The sequence below is a fragment of the Coregonus lavaretus genome, assembly GCF_964263955.1.
Source record: "Coregonus lavaretus genome assembly, chromosome: 16".
Lineage (NCBI taxonomy): Eukaryota > Metazoa > Chordata > Actinopteri > Salmoniformes > Salmonidae > Coregonus > Coregonus lavaretus.
The window spans coordinates 31034552-31052035 of record NC_140003.1 but is presented as its reverse complement, the minus strand read 5'-3'; the positions used below and the strand labels follow the sequence as shown (position 1 = coordinate 31052035).

The 17484-nt window shown below is 44.0% G+C and overlaps 1 protein-coding gene across 7 annotated transcripts in view; it reads left to right on the top strand.

Moving 5' to 3' along the window:
* LOC311143329 (LIM and senescent cell antigen-like-containing domain protein 1) overlaps positions 1-17158 on the top strand; it is a 34706-nt gene extending 17548 nt beyond the window's left edge. For all 7 annotated transcript variants that reach the window (XM_084179165.1, XM_084179164.1, XM_084179167.1 and 4 more), the window contains 9 exons: positions 5059-5218; positions 7016-7082; positions 8678-8798; positions 10438-10587; positions 12424-12574; positions 14157-14249; positions 14965-15013; positions 15125-15200; positions 16578-17158. In XM_084179165.1, coding sequence (XP_084035291.1) covers positions 5059-5218; positions 7016-7082; positions 8678-8798; positions 10438-10587; positions 12424-12574; positions 14157-14249; positions 14965-15013; positions 15125-15200; positions 16578-16692 — 982 coding nt within the window. In that variant the 3' untranslated portion in view covers positions 16693-17158. The remainder of the gene's footprint in view (positions 1-5058; positions 5219-7015; positions 7083-8677; positions 8799-10437; positions 10588-12423; positions 12575-14156; positions 14250-14964; positions 15014-15124; positions 15201-16577) is intronic.
* Positions 17159-17484: the final 326 nt, after the last annotated feature.

Here is a 17484-nt window from a genome sequence, read left to right as displayed (position 1 = left end):
GAGTTACAGTTCATATAAGGAAATCAGTCAATTGAAATAAATGCATTAGGCCCTAATCTATGGATTTCACATGACTGGGAATACAGATATGCATCTGTTGGTCACAGATACCTTAAAAAAAGAAAATGTAGGGGAGTGGATCAGAAAACCAGTCAGTATCTGGTGTGACCACCAGTTGCCTCATGCAGCGCGACACATCTCCTTTGCATAGAGTTGATCAGGCCCACTCCTCTTCAATGGCTGTGTGAAGTTGCTGGATATTGGTGGGAACTGGAACACGCTGTCGTACACGTCGATCCAGAGCATCCCAAACATGCTCAATGGGTGACATGTCTGGTGAGTATGCAGGCCATGGAAGAACTGGGACATTTTCAGCAGCCAGAAATTGTGTACAGATCCTTACGACATGGGGCCGTGCATTATCATGCTGAAACATGAGGTGATGGCAGCAGATGAATGACACGACAATGGGCCTCAGGATCTCGTCAAGGTATCTCTGTGCATTCAAATTGCCATCGATAAAATGCAATTGTGTTCATTGTCCGTAGTTTATGCCTACCCATACCATAACCCCACCGCCACCATGGGGCACTCTTTTCACAACGTTGACATCAGCAAACCGCTCGCCCACATGACGCCATACACGCTGTCTGCCATCTGCCCGGTACAGTTGAAACCAGGATTTATCCATGAAGAGCACACTTCTCCAGCGTGCCAGTGGACATTGAAAGTGAGCATTTGCCCATTGTAGTTGGTTATTACGCCGAACTGCAGTCACGTCAAGACCCTGGTGAGGACGATGAGCTTCCCTGAGACGGTTTCTGACAGTTTGTGCAGAAATTCTTTGGTTGTGCAAACCCACAGTTTCATCAGATCATCCCGCAGGTGAAGAAGCCGGATGTGGAAGTCCTGGGCTGGCGTGGTTACACATGGTCTGCGGTTGTGAGGCCGGTTGAACGTACTGCCAAATTCTCTAAAACGACGTTGGAGTCGGCTTATGGTAGAGACATGAACATTCTATTCTCTGGCAACAGCTCTGGTGGACATTCCTCCAGTCAGCATGCCAATTGCATGCCAATTGCACGCTTGATATGCCACTTCTGTCAGTTGGATGGATTATCTTGGCAAAGGAGTAATGCTCACTAACAGGAATGTAAACAGATTTGTGCACACCATTTGAGGGAAATAAGCTTTTTGTGCATATGGAAAATTTCTGGAATCTTTTTTTCAGCTCATGAAACACGCAACCACCACTTTACATGTTGCGTTTATATTTTTGTTCAGTGTAATATATATATACAGTGAGGGAAAAAAGTATTTGATCCCCTGCTGATTTTGTACGTTTGCCCACTGACAAAGAAATGATCAGTCTATAATTTTAATGGTAGGTTTATTTGAACAGTGAGAGACAGAATAACAACAAAAAAATCCAGAAAAACGCATGTAAAAAATGTTATAAATTGATTTGCATTTGAATGAGGGAAATAAGTATTTGACCCCTCTGCAAAACATGACTTAGTACTTGGTGGCAAAAACCCTTGTTGGCAATCACAGTGGTCAGACGTTTCTTGTAGTTGGCCACCAGGTTTGCACACATCTCAGGAGTGATTTTGTCCCACTCCTCTTTGCAGATCTTCTCCAAGTCATTAAGGTTTCGAGGCTGACGTTTGGCAACTCGAACCTTCAGCTCCCTCCACAGATTTTCTATGGGATTAAGGTCTGGAGACTGGCTAGGCCACTCCAGGAACTTAATGTGCTTCTTCTTGAGCCACTCCTTTGTTGCCTTGGCCGTGTGTTTTGGGTCACTGTCATGCTGGAATACCCATCCACGACTCATTTTCAATCCCCTGGCTGAGGGAAGGAGGTTCTCACCCAAGATTTGACGGTACATTGCCCCGTCCATCGTCCCTTTGATGCGGTGAAGTTGTCCTGTCCCCTTAGCAGAAAAACACCCCCAAAGCATAATGTTTCCACCTCCATGTTTGACGGTGGGGATGGTGTTCTTGGGGTCATAGGCAGCATTCCTCCTCCTCCAAACACGGCGAGTTGAGTTGATGCCTAAGAGCTCCATTTTGGTCTCATCTGACCACAACACTTTCACCCAGTTCTCCTCTGAATCATTCAGATGTTCATTGGCAAACTTCAGACGGGCATGTATATGTGCTTTCATGAGCAGGGGACCTTGCGGGCGCTGCAGGATTTCAGTCCTTCATGGCGTAGTGTGTTACCAATTGTTTTCTTGGTGACTATGGTCCCAGCTGCCTTGAGATCATTGACAAGATCCTCCCGTGTAGTTCTGGGCTGATTCCTCAACATTCTCATGATCATTTCAACTCCACGAGATGAGATCTTGCATGGAGCCCCAGGCCGAGGGAGATTGACAGTTCTTTTGTGTTTCTTCCATTTGCGAATAATCGCACCAACTGTTGTCACCTTCTCACCAAGCTGCTTGGTGATGGTCTTGTAGCCCATTCCAGCCTTGTGTAGGTCTACAATCTTGTCCCTGACATCCTTGGAGAGCTCTTTGGTCTTGGCCATGGTGGAGAGTTTGGAATCTGATTGATTGCTTCTGTGGACAGATGTCTTTTATACAGGTAACAAGCTGAGATTAGGAGCACTCCCTTTAAGAGTGTGCTCCTAATATCAGCTTGTTACCTGTATAAAAGACACCTGGGAGCCAGAAATCTTTCTGATTGAGAGGGGGTCAAATACTTATTTCCCTCATTTAAAATGCAAATCAATTTATAACATTTTTGACATGCGTTTTTCTGGATTTTTTTGTTGTTATTCTGTCTCTCACTGTTCAAATAAACCTACCATTAAAATTATAGACTTATCATTTCTTTGTCAGTGGGCAAACGTACAAAATCAGCAGGGGATCTAATACTTTTTTCCCTCACTGTGTGTGTATATATATATATATATATATATATATATATATACAAAAGTATGTGGACATCCATTCAAATTAGTGGATTCTGCTATTTCAGCCACACCCATTGCTGACAGGTGTATTGAATAGCTCAGTTACTTTCAACGTGGCATCGTCATAGGATGCCACCTTTCCAACAAGTCAGTTCGTCCAATCTTTGCCCTGTTAAAGCTGCCCTGGTCAACTGTAAGTGCTGTTATTGTGAAGTGGAAATGTCTAGGAGCAACAACGGCTCAGCCGCAAAGTGGTAGGCCACACAAAGCTCACAGAACGGGACCGCCGAGTGCTGAAGCGCGTAGCGCGTAACAATCGTCTGTCCTCTGTTGCAACGCTCACTACCGAGTTCCAAACTGCCTCTGGAAATAGCACAAGAACTGTTACCACAAGAACTGTTAGTCGGGAGCTTCATGAAATGGGTTTCCATGGCCGAGCAGCCGCACACAAGCCTAAGATCACCATGCGCAATGCCAAGCGTCGGCTGGAGTGGTGTAAAGCTAGCCGCCATTGAACTCTGGAGCAGTGGAAACGCGTTCTCTGTAGTGATGAATCACACTTCACCATCTGGCAGTCCGACAGACGAATCTGGGTTTGGCTGATGCCAGGAGAATGCTACCTGCCCCAATGCATTGTGCCAACTGTAAAGTTTGGTGGAGGAGGAATAATGGACTGGGGCTGTTTTTCATGGTTCGGTCTAGGCCCCTTGGTTCTAGTGAAGGGAAATCTTAATCCTACAGCATACAATGGTATTCTAGACGATTCTGTGCTTCCAACTTTGGGGAAGGCCCTTTCTTGTTTCAGCATGACAATGCCCCCGTGCACAAAGCGAGGTCCATACAGAAATGATTTGTCAAGATCGGTGTGGAAGAACTTGACTGGCCTGCACAGAGCCCTGACCTCATCCCCATTGGAACGACGAGTGCGAGCCAGGCCTAACTGGCCAACATCAGTGCCCGACCTCACTAATGCCCTTGTGGCTGAATGGAAGCAAGTCCCCTTAGCAATGTTCCAACATGTAGTGGAAAGCCTTCCCAGAAGAGTGGAGGCTGTTATAGCAGCAAAGGGGGGACCAACTCCATATTAATGCGCATGATTTTGGAATGAGACGTTCTACGAGCAGGTGTCCACATAATTTTGGTCATGTAGTGTGTGTGAGTTTGTGTTTGCGTTTGTGTGTGTGCATGAGCGTGTGTGTCTCCTAGTCTCCTGGACACACATTGGAATTCTGACCTTTTAAACAAAGCAGCCCTCCCTCCCTCCTTCACCTCCTGCCTCTCTTTCAACAGGCTGTTTGGAGAGACAGCTCCCTGGCTGTCATTGAAAAACCCCTCTGTTATCCATTAAGTCTGGTGACATGAACGTAGAGTTTGTGTGGGACTAGGAGTAGCAGCCTGCCCTGTAGCTCTGAGATGGAGAGAGATGCCCTTATTTGAACTAATTCTCTCCTCCCTACACACACATACTGTACACACAGTGTCTCTCACTATGGCTACAAATGTAAAAAAATGTTTTACCTGCTGTTCCTTGGCAGGGTTTGTGCAATATTGGCTCCGATTGGGCCACACACACACACACGCACACACACATGCACACGCACACACACACTCAGTGCAGGGTCTGGCTGTGACTGTAGAGTGTGCATCTCTGTTGATACAGTATGTGTTAATTCAGGACAGATGGGAGGGCGCTTCTCCCTGTTTCTCAAAACACAGCATCTAGATTTTCCTTCTCCGCCTGAGGCTATGGTGGGCAGAGATGGACCAACAAACACACCAGAGGTTACTGTGGGAACTGACCTGAGAATCCATATGTGTGTACGTGCCTGTATGTGTGTGAGGGAATGTGTGATCTCAGCTCTCCTCACTCATTTCCCCCCACCCTGATCTCCAAACCCTGAATACAGCCTCCTGCTGGGTGTGTTGTGTCAGAGAGAAACTATTCTTTCTGTACGATGGGTGATGAATGTACTTCAGCCGTGGTGTGGCTGCTGATAAAACCTTGCCAAGAGGGTTCTACACTGTGTTCATTGTGACGTTACTCTATGACCTGTTCTTTCCCCTTTTAGAAAAGAGAAGAATAATACTCATGATAACACTCTGGGCACCTTTCTCACCGCTCTCTCCTCTCAGCAACATGGCCAATGCCCTGGCCAATGCGATGTGTGAGCGCTGTAAGAGTGGCTTTGCCCCGGCGGAGAAGATCGTCAACAGTAACGGGGAGCTGTACCATGAGGGGTGCTTCGTCTGTGCTCAGTGCTTCCAACAGTTCCCTGAAGGTCTCTTCTATGAGGTGACATTCTCTTACTATACCCCTGTCAACATCATACCCTCTCTCTTCCCTCTCCCTCTCACCATCATACTGTATCTTTCCTCTCACCATCAGACCCTCTCTCTTTCCTCTCCCTCTCAACATCATACTGTCTCTTCTCTCTCCCTCTCACCATCAGACCCTCTCTCTTTCCTCTCCATCTCAACATCATACTGTCTCTTCCCTCTCCCTCTCACCATCAGACCTTCTCTCTTTCCTCTCCCTCTCAACATCATACTGTCTCTTTCCTCTCCCTCTCACCATCAGACCCTCTCTCTTTCCTCTCCCTCTCACCATCAGACCCTCTCTCTTTCCTCTCCCTCTCAACATCATACCCTCTCTCTTCCCTCTCCCTCTCACCATCATACTGTCTCTTCCCTCTCACCATCAGACTCTCTCTCTTCCCTCTCCCTCTCAACATCAGACCATCTCTCTTTCCTCTCCCTCTCAACATCATACCCTCTCTCTTTCCTCTCCCTCTCACCATCAGACCCTCTCTCTTTCCTCTCCCTCTCACCATCAGACCCTCTCTCTTTCCTCTCACTCTCACCATCATACGGTCTCTTCCCTCTCCCTCTCACCATCATACTGTCTCTTCCCTCTCACCATCAGACCCTCTCTCTTTCCTCTCCCTCTCAACATCAGACCCTCTCTCTTTTCTCTCCCTCTCAACATCATACCCTCTCTCTTTCCTCTCCCTCTCACCATCAGACCCTCTCTCTTTCCTCTCCCTCTCACCATCAGACCCTCTCTCTTTTCTCTCCCTCTCAACATCAGACCCTCTCTCTTTCCTCTCACTCTCACCATCATACGGTCTCTTTCCACTCCCTCTCACCATCATACTGTCTCTTCCCTCTCACCATCAGACCCTCTCTCTTCCCTCTCCCTCTCACCATCATACTGTCTCTTCCCTCTCACCATCAGACCCTCTCTCTTTCCTCTCCCTCTCAACATCATACCCTCTCTCTTTCCTCTCACTCTCACCATCATATGGTCTCGTTCCTCTCCCTCTCAACATCATACGGTCTCTTTCCTCTCACTCTCAACATCAGACCCTCTCTCTTTCCTCTCCCTCTCAACATCATACTGTCTCTTTCCTCTCCCTCTCAACATCAGACCCTCTCTCTTTCCTCTCCCTCTCAACATCATACTGTCTCTTTCCTCTCCCTCTCAACATCAGACCCTCTCTTTTCCCCCTCACCATCATACTGTCTTTGCCCTCTCACCATCAGACCCTCTCTCCACTCTTCCGCTCTACCTCACCCATCTCATCCTATACATTGTCCAGCCTGAAATAAACCCTAAGCCCCTTGTCCTAGAGACAATTATTGCTTTAGCCTCCCTCCTGTCACAAATTCGATATTAGGTATAGTGTATTAGCTGGATCGACTCCCAAACTCACAGCACTCCTCCCAATGCATTACTGGCCCATTAGAGGCTTGTCTCTGGTGAGATATCCCTCTCTCTGTCTGGCTGGTCAGTGGCCAGCAGAATAGACAGGAGGCCAGACACATCTCCAACTGACCCTAGGGATCCCAGAGCTCTTCCCTGAAAGGGAGATCAAAGCCACAGACAGATCTGTAGAGGTATAGGTGTATCTATGGCTACTGTATGTTCTAATCAATGACATGCTTATGTTCTGTATTGATTGATCCAGAAGCGTATAGACTGTAACTACTAAAATAAGTGTATTTTCTGACTATAAGACAATAGTTGCCTGCCCAGCTGGCCCATCCAAACTACACCTAAACTTTATTGAAACAAACTTTTTTTCTGCAGTTTGAGGGCAGGAAGTACTGCGAGCACGACTTCCAGATGCTGTTTGCTCCCTGCTGCCACCAGTGTGGTGAGTACAGGAACTGCACCTACATAGCAGCACGAGATTCGGTTTTTATTTAGTCACATGCACAGGGTCGCAGATGTAGTTGCAGTGTACAGTGAAATTCTTAAGCTCCGAGCTCCAACAGTGCAGGTGTGAATGAAACAATAAAATAATAGTAATATATACAGTACATATATACAGTTGAAGTCGGAAGTATACATACACCTTAGCCAAATACATTTAAACTCAGTTTTTTCACAATTGCTGACATTTAATCCTAGTAAAAATTCAGTGTTTTAGTTCAGTTAGGATCACCACTTTATTTTAAGAATGTGAAATGTCAGAATAATAGTAGAGAGAATGATTTATTTCAGCTTTTATTTCTTTCATCATATTCCCAGTGGGTCAGAAGTTTACATACACTCAATTAGTATTTGATAGCATTGCCTTTAAATTGTTTAACTTGGGTCAAACGTTTCGGGTAGCCTTCCACAAGCTTCCCACAATAAGTGAATTTTGGCCCATTCCTCACTTCAACTGCAACAACTGCGGGTACACATGCAAACAATATAGAAACAACCAGTGGTGGAAAAAGTACCCAATTGTCATACTTGAGTAAAAGTAAAGATACCTTCATAGAAAATGACTCAAGTAAAAGTGAAAGACACCCAGTAAAATACTACTTGAGTAAAAGTCTAAAAGTATTTGGTTTTAAATATACTTGAGTATCAAAAGTAAATGTAATTGCTCAAATATATAAAGCATAAAAGTAAAAGTATAAATTATTTCAAATTCCTTATATTAAGCAAACCAGATGGCACAATTCTCTTGTTGTTTTAAATTTACGGCTAGCCAGGGGCACACTCCAACACTCAGACATCATTTACAAAGGAAGCATGTGTGTTAAGTGAGTCTGCCAGATCAGAGGCAGTAGGGATGACCAGGGATGTTCTCTTGATAAGTGTGTATTGGACCATTTTCCTGTCATGCTAAGCATTCAAAATGTAACGAGTACTTTTGAGTGTCAGGGAAAATGTATTTGTGGAGTGGTTGAAAAACGAGTTTTAATGACTCCAACCTAAGTATGTAAACTTCCGACTTCAACTGCAAACATCTTAGTGTTTTGTTGTGTGAAGGTCATGTTTGGTCTCCTTTAACCCTGCTTCCTTCACCTTGAGCTCTAAACACAACTGTGTAGACTTCTACCGTCAATTGCTTTTGCTTGAGTTTTTTCTCTATATATATTAACTAGGGCCGGGACGGTACCAGTATTGCAATATGTTTTTCCATGGCAAAAAAGACAACATGAAGCAGACCCACGAAGCAGACCAAACTCTTTGGTCATTTAAAAACCTGCTGTATATAAAATATTGTGTGCTTTAGCTTGGAAAACAGAATGTGACTCTGGATGACAACATAATGATGTTTGTTTCCAACATTAGGGCTGTTTTCCTAAAGAAATTAAATCCACTTCATATTTTGTTTCCTTGCCAAGATACTAACGTGTATTGCGATACTGGTATCGTCCCGGCCCTAACATTAACATGTGTGTGCAGGGGGGATGTTATAGTCTTGCCAGTGTGTTGTCCCTGACTTCCTTCTTCTCTTCCTCCTCCCAGGGGAGTTTATCATTGGTCGTGTGATCAAGGCGATGAACAACAGTTGGCACCCTGACTGTTTCTGCTGTGACCTCTGCCAGGCCGTGCTGGCTGACGTGGGCTTCGTCAAGAACGCCGGCAGGTCAGTCCAGAGACCTGGGCTGGATCACTGATCAGCCATTACTGATCTAACACCGGGGGACAGCAACTTTTCCACTTCATAGCTTTTAGAAAGCAAGGAGAAATCACACACACTGTTTACACCCCACAATAGTTTTAATGTAGCCAGTAGCGGTGCGTGGGTATAATCACTGGAGAAGCCAAGCCAGAAAAAAAAGACATATTGCAACCTATGTGTTGTGATAATTGCATTGTTTGCTCTATAACCTCTTAGTTCATATGCCTTGTGACCGTGATATATAGGTCTAAGGCCGAGACAATAAGAAGACACAGTGGCAGAATAAATTCAACCCACACCTTTGTTTTATCACAAAACCGGAGAGCAACCTCTGTCCGGTGAAGTCCACAAAGCATATTGCATGTAACAAACAGTTACATGACCTACAGCATGGTCAAGTAAGTTAATGTTTCCGATATATTCAGACCACTAAACAACTATTGATTTAGAACCACAGAGAGTTACCGCAAGTTGCAAAGAAAACATGAGCTGCCTCCACTATTCCAGCACCATTTCATCTTCAACATTTCAACATCATCAAATCACCTATGCTTAGTCTAATACCGTGACAACTAAAAGATACCAAAAAATATTTAGCCCAATCAACGTAACCTAAATATGATGTGGCTGTCCATGGTTCTGATTTCTGTGTGTGTGTACGTGCGCATTCATGCAAGTAAAAAAAACATGTTGACTCACCCTATTTGTAGGGAAACGCCAATGCCATCATCCTCTCTAAACGGTCTATCACTCTGTCATACAGTACACGCTTTCATTTTTTTGTTGTCCTAGGCTACCTGGCTAAAAGTCTTGCTCGCTAGCCTAACTTCCTTTCATGGGCAACAGTTAGCTAGTTAACATTAGCCTTCTACATATAGCAACATATTGAACTTCCATCCTCTCAGGCCAGGGGCACAATGTATGAATTTATGCTTGGATCAGAATTGCTATTATAATCATTGGCCAGTACAGAGAATTAAGTAAAACCACAAGTCGAAATTCCTATCTCCGTACATGGCTAATTTAGGAAAGGGCCAATTTTACCTAGCTAGCCACCGGAGGACAACAACACAACGAGATGCACAACGAGTTTCTGTCAGTGACGTATGCCTTCGATGCGATGTGATTGGTGTGAAGCCAAATCCAAACTAGCTTCCCTTGACACTTTTTTTGGTCCGCCAGCACCATTCACAGTTGAGCTCACTCAGTTTAGCTCAACGCTGATTGGCTATTATTCTATTTATTTTTTATCAAGGGAGGCCGAGTGCTCGCTTTGGGCGGCAACAATGTCATACTCTTTAGGACCAGACAGCATCAGATAGATGGCCTACACATACAGAGACAGAGGGGCGCTGTTTCGCTCGCTCGGATGCCTTCTCTGGTGAGATACATTGTCTCCTGCGAATTGAAGGATAATTATGAGACACAGAGAGATGAAAGATAAATTATTTTCAAGTTTTTTTTATTTATTTATTTGTCCATTTCTTGAGGAAGCCTGGCTTCCCTTGGCATCCATGAATACGCCACTGAATGTAGCAACATTATTTCAGCCTCTGGGTCAGGCTGATCTCATTCTTTATTAACATGTATCTCTCTCCCTCAGACACCTGTGTCGCCCGTGTCATAACCGTGAGAAGGCCCGTGGTCTGGGGAAGTACATCTGTCAGAAGTGTCACGCCATCATTGAGGAGCAGCCGCTGCTGTTCAAGAACGACCCCTACCACCCCGATCACTTCAACTGCAACAACTGCGGGTACACATGCAAACAATATAGAAACAACCAGTGGTGGAAAAAGTACCCAATTGTCATACTTGAGTAAAAGTAAAGATACCTTCATAGAAAATGACTCAAGTAAAAGTGAAAGACACCCAGTAAAATACTACTTGAGTAAAAGTCTAAAAGTATTTGGTTTTAAATATACTTAAGTATCAAAAGTAAATGTAATTGCTCAAATATATTTAAGCATAAAAGTAAAAGTATAAATTATTTCAAATTCCTTATATTAAGCAAACCAGATGGCACAATTCTCTTGTTGTTTTAAATTTACGGCTAGCCAGGGGCACACTCCAACACTCAGACATCATTTACAAAGGAAGCATGTGTGTTTAGTGAGTCTGCCAGATCAGAGGCAGTAGGGATGACCAGGGATGTTCTCTTGATAAGTGCGTGAATTGGACAATTTTCCTGTCCTGCTAAGCATTCAAAATGTAACGAGTGCTTTTGAGTGTCAGGGAAAATGTATGAAGTAAAAAGCGCATTATTTTCTTTAGGAATGTAGTGAAGTAAAAGTTGTCAAAAATATCAATGGTAAAGTAAAGTACAGATACACCAAAAAATGACTTAAGTAGTACTTTAAAGTATTTTTACTTAAGTACTTTACACCACTGGAAACAACTCCGCAAACTTTATATACAACCACTACACAACCGAAACACTATATTTATACAACCTGCATACAACCTAAACACAACCACTGCTAAATCACCACACAAACTTAACACACCCGTTACACAAACCTAGTGGTCTGTATACAACCACTAACATATCTTTACTCAACTTCTACACAACCTAGTATAAACACAACTTTTACACTAACCTCTATGCAACCTATACACGTACTGTAGCCTGTCAGTGGTTGAAACTGAAGAGCTGTTATAGACAGGGTTTGTTCTCTGTAGCAGGGTGGGCCTCCTCAGGGTTGGGTTCACTAGAGTTTACCCCTGTACAAGTCAGCCAAAGGAGAAAAGAGAGGGAGGAAGCTCAGGGAGAGAGGGAGGAGGAGGAAGAGAGCAGAGGTAGGAGGTGGAAGAGGAAGATATCAGGGAGAGAGTGAGTGACGATAGAAGAATGATTATCTGAGTAGCTCTTTTAGATGGCAGTTGAGAGGCACCTCCAATCTAACCAAACCTTTCCTGTAAGACTGTCTGTTCTTAAACAAACCTACAGTTGTCAGCCTGTCCCATGCTTGAGGCAGAGGTTGTGATAATGAATATTCAGTCAGGAAGTCAGTGCAGGCGACTCATTCCCCTATGCATCACTGACACTGGGTGTGTGTTTGTGTTTTGAATACAGTGCACTTATTATCCCCTAATAAGGTAGAACTCACCAAGACCAGGAAGCACAGAGGGGCACACTGTTGGCAGGATGCTAAACAAAACAAGCTTAGCCAGCATCCCACACAGACACACATCCACAAACACACACACACACATTTGCACACACACACACACATCAGGGAACACCAGATTAGGCAAGGAGCTGACTCAGTGATGACTCATACTAACACATTGAATATCACAGATCGAGAAGAGAGGTGTGGTCAGCAGCATTCCGCTGTTACAGTTCTTCACTACTCCATTACTCAGGGGCTGCAATATCTACTGGTTTTAGATTTTATCACTTGCTTTTAGTCTTTAGTTTAGCTATTCTATCTGGGTAACCTGGTGTCTCAGGTCACTAACATGAATTGATTGATCACTGTCAGTATTCAAAACTGAGCTAGCTAACACAATATTCATGTTCTCCAAAACGATGGAAAAGAGTGATGGAGTTAGTTATGATGTAATGGTCCCTCCTCTCCCCCTGTAGTAAGGAGCTGACGGCTGATGCCAGGGAGCTGAAGGGAGAGCTGTACTGCCTGCCCTGCCATGACAAGATGGGTGTTCCCATCTGTGGCGCCTGCAGGAGACCCATCGAGGGCCGTGTGGTCAATGCCATGGGCAAGCAGTGGCACGTTGAGGTATGATGACATCACTTATACAATATGGACCTGTTCAGTAGTGATGGGAAGTTCGGCTCTTTATACTGACTCTGATCTTTTCAACTCGTTATAAGAACAAATCTTTCGACTCATTTGATTCATTTGATTCAGTAATGCCCAGACCATGCAGGACCCCCTACCGGCGAACGATGAATTGAAAACTCAAATGAGAATCATGATTCTACAAGCCGCAACCGGACTATATTGTGAACGACACTTGACGGAAGGCAATTATTGAGTGCGCGAGGGAGATGGGCACAATATCATTCCCGTACTGCAGCAGCCCCTCGAACGATTCATTCTCGAGTTTGAGTTGTTGAGCAGAGGCAGGCTGTGTATGTTTACAAAGCTGTGACCATCATAACATTCAATAATCAATGTATTGCATTAATTCTTGCACTATGCGATCAATTATCAGTTCTAAACATGCCTTTTTCTTCTCTATGCTGCCTGCAGCATGATCTATTTTCCTGCACGCACATGATAGACAGTTGTAGGTCGGAGCACATCTCTGGAGTCGCAGAACCGGAGGAGTGTGTATCAATCCTGCTGTAGGAGTCATTGCGGCCAGCAGGTCAAACGAATGACAAATGAACGATTTACTCTGAAAAATGAATCATCACTCTCCAGTCAGTACAAATAGTTTAAAAAGAACAAATCGTTCACGAAGAGCACATCACTACTGTTCAGGAGGTTGCAACGTTATGGAACAGATCATTCAGATAGAAATGTATTGTATATGATTATAGTATTTTGTAACATGACATGATTATTTCAAAGCAGAATACTTTTTTTTTTTTTTTTTTTTTTTTAAAGCAGAATACTTTATTATCTTCGATATACACTGCTTTATGTCTGTCATTGTCTCTGAATAACTATAATTCCTCAGAACATCAAAGTAGAAATGTATTCAAGGGAGTTTGTATGTGTAATGAATGTTATTCTAGCCTCCTCTGTGGTGTTTCTACCCTGCTCTCATATCATCTCTGTGGCCATGTTTGGATTATCTCAGAATGAAGGACATCCTTCCTCTTTCTTTCCCTCTGCCACCCCTCTGTTCATATCTCTGCTGCCTTCTTTCCTCTCTACTTTTCTCCTACTTGCTATCACTCCTCTCCCATCCTCTTCCTACTCCTCTCCTCCCTCCCTCCTGCAGCACCATGTGTGTGCTCTGTGTGAACGTCCGTTTCACGGCCACCTGTATTATGAGCGTGGGGACCATGCCTACTGTGAAAAACACTTTAACATGGTGAGGGGTTAGTTAGAGACTGAGAGGAGACCTGTGCTGGCTGCATCCTGTCCTGCTCTGTCTGTGCTCCATTCTGCCCCCTGGTGGAATCTCCCTCACAGACACACAAGGCTCCTGTCTGTCTGTCTGTAGGGGTGAGTGCTTCACAGGGGTGCGCTCCTGCCCTGCTGCTGCCCTCTGAACCCACTAATCTCAGACTAGACTAGACTGGATTGGTCTGAACTGAGCTAGACGGAACTGGATTGAACTGACCTGTGCTGTTCTGTCTGTACTAACCTGTTGTGTGGGGCCATGTTGTGTGTGTGTTTGCAGCATTTTGTGTGTGCTAAGTGTGAGAAACCCTTCCTGGGCCATCGCCACTACGAACGCAAAGGACTGGCCTACTGTGAGACTCACTACAACCAGGTAACGTAGGGGAAGGCTGCACACACAGCCCAAGGGAAGAGAAGTCACACAATCACATCTCTACTCAGTAACTTAATCCAATCCAGGCACCTTATTCTATTTATCTTTGAACAAATCTTTGAACATAAATAATTAACCTCCCGAGTGGCGCAGTGGTCTAAGGCACTGCATCGCAGTGCTAGCTGTGCCACTAGAGATCCTGGTTCGAATCCAGGCTCTGTCGTAGCCGGCTGCGACCGGGAGACCCATGGGACGGCGCACAATTGGCGTCGTCCAGTGGAGGGGAGGGAATGGCCGGCAGGGATGTAGCTCAGTTGGTAGAGCATGGCGTTTGCAACGCCAGGGTTGTGGGTTTGATTCCGACGGGGGGCCAGTATGAAAAAAAATTATAATGTATGCACTCACTAACTGTAAGACGCTCTGGATAAGAGCGTCTGCTAAATGACTAAAATGTAAAATGTAACATGAATATGAGCCTGAAGAGAATGATTGCGTCTTGCTGTATATAATGTGAGACCTCCATTCTTGTTTAGTTTTATGGGGCCATCTAGTGGTAGATGTATAGTATTTATCTCTATATTATTGGTGCTGATGCAACAAAATACTGTGGACATTGTGAAGTAAATTGCATGGTTGTTTTGAAAAATACAGTAAAGAAATTGTCATTTGTAAACAAGTGAATTTTGAGGCTCTTGACTCCTCTCCTCTCCTACAGCTCTTTGGAGATGTCTGCTATCACTGCAACCGTGTCATTGAGGGTGATGGTAGGATATTATATTACATAATCTAATATCGTCATATTAAACACATATTGTATGTCATATTAGTGTATACATTACTTGTTATGAAATGCGTGTTTGTGTTGTGTGTTCCAGTGGTGTCAGCCCTGAACAAGGCATGGTGTGTCAACTGCTTCGCCTGCTCCACCTGCAACACCAAGCTCACCCTAAAGTAAGTCAGGCTGACTGCGTTAACACAACAAAAACATCCTGTGTTCCCACATTGTCTTACATGGTTTTAGACTATCTTTGAGACTAGGGTTTCTGAAGCATTAGCACTGTCCTCTTCTGTCTCTATCATCTGTCTCTACAATATGTGTTCCACTGTACCTGTAGCTTTTCCATCTACCTGTGTCATCCTATATTCTCTCTGTCCCTCTGTTTCACTTGTCCCTGTTTGTCTGTCCATATCCTCCCTCCTCTCTCCTCTTCTCCTCCTACCTCCTCTCTCCTTCTCCTCCCTCCTGGTCCTACCAGGGATAAGTTTGTAGAGGTGGATCTGAAGCCTGTGTGTAAACACTGCTACGAGCACCTGCCAGATGACATGAAGCGTCGTCTTGCCAAACAAGAAAAAGAAAAGAAGAAGAAAATGCCCATGTGTCTGTAAACCTCTGTCCTTCCTTTCTCCTCACTTCCACTTTCCATTCATTGGTTAGTTTTCATCTCCTTTCATTCTCTTTTTCCTGTGTTGTGATTTTACTTTCATGGTTTCGTGTTTCCTATCTATTTTTCATCCGTCCATTCTGACAAGTCAGTTAAGAGGGTTTTAGACACAGAGATCAAATATGTGTTAAACATAAACTTTGAGTCATTCATTTTTGATTACTTCACATTCACCATCACTGTAATTGATCCGTTTTAGAGTAAGAATAATCAAGAGAAGTAGAGATTAGCTACAGATCATAAATAATTACCGGTACAGGTTTGTAAAATCGCCTAAGCTGTTCTTTGCATCAGTGCCGGTTTCCCGTGCAGTGTTGACCATATTTAGAAACTCTGCAGGAAATGGTTACTCTATATGGCCATTTCTCAGCCAGACACACTCTTGGCTTAACATAATAACGTAACTCTGTAATAATCCGACCAGAAGTTCTCTCTGATCAGTTGGTTGAGGCTAGAGGCATGTACAGTACGGTAGTGTGTATTTCCTCAGATCAGTGTAAAGAGAAGGCTTTGTTCACCAGTTCCTGGTTTGTTTATGGTTAAAACACTAATCCTTTCCTGTCTCTGTGTACTGGATGGTTGGCTGTGTGACTGGCTGTCTGATTTTTACAGGCCCCAATGTGTTTCACATGTGCTCTCGCTGCTAAAGCCTAAACACTGTAGAGTTGAATATGCTCAAAGGACCTCTTTCCAGGAGCAGGAGGGAGAGGGGGAAAGAACATGAGGGAGAGATGGAGTGGGGGAGAGGGAGCAGGAGGGAAAGAGAGGGTGCAGGAGGGAAAGAGAGGAAGCAGGAGGGAAAGTAGTGCTTGAGTGTAGGACTCTTGATATAGATGAATGAAAGTCAGAACCCTGCTCATACAGTATCTTTGACTCTGCCTTACAGGAACAAGTTTGTGGAGTTTGACATGAAGCCGGTGTGTAAGAAGTGTTACGAGAAGTTTCCTCTGGAACTTAAGAAGAGGCTGAAGAAGCTGGCGGAGACCGTGGGCCGGAAGTAGACAGACACAGACACAGACACAGACACAGACACAGACACAGACACAGACACAGACAGACAGGAAGCCTATAGTCACTAGATGGCCAAGCTAGAACGGACAAAAGTGATATCATCAGAATGTTTGAGCAACCACATGAGCTATTTGTTCTTGGTGTAAGTTTAGGGATTAGGGTTAAGGTTATGTTGATGAAAATCACATTTGCAGTTTCCTTCAATCTTTTCATGCTTGGCCAAATAGTGGCAACCCATGAGCAGAGAGACAGACTGTACACAAAGAAGGGTCCTCCCCAAATCAGTGCTTTTGTCTAAAGACATATTCATATTAGATTAATATTTATCCTTGAGATGCGTATCTCATATATTTAATTGTTATTTTAGCTTAAAATGTCACTTCAAAACCCAACTTATTTAAGTATGCATCAGTGTCCTGGTATTTCATCATATGAATAAAGAGTATTAATAAGGTTGTTACTGCCACTGTGCTGGTCTGTTTCTGCCTTAGCCAACTACTTTATCATTGTCATGCGAAACAAGTAGAAACAGACAGACACCTGGGCTATGTTACTGATGCTACTCACAACCACATTACTGTGCAGCAGAACTGGGTCGAATATGTATGTGTGTGTGTGTGTGTGTGTACTATATATGTATATGTATGTGTATATATGTATGTATATATATATATATATATATATGTGTATGTATATGTATGTGTATGTATATATATGTGTGTGTGTGTGTGTGTGTGTGTGTATATGTGAATATGTATGTATATATATATATATATACACAC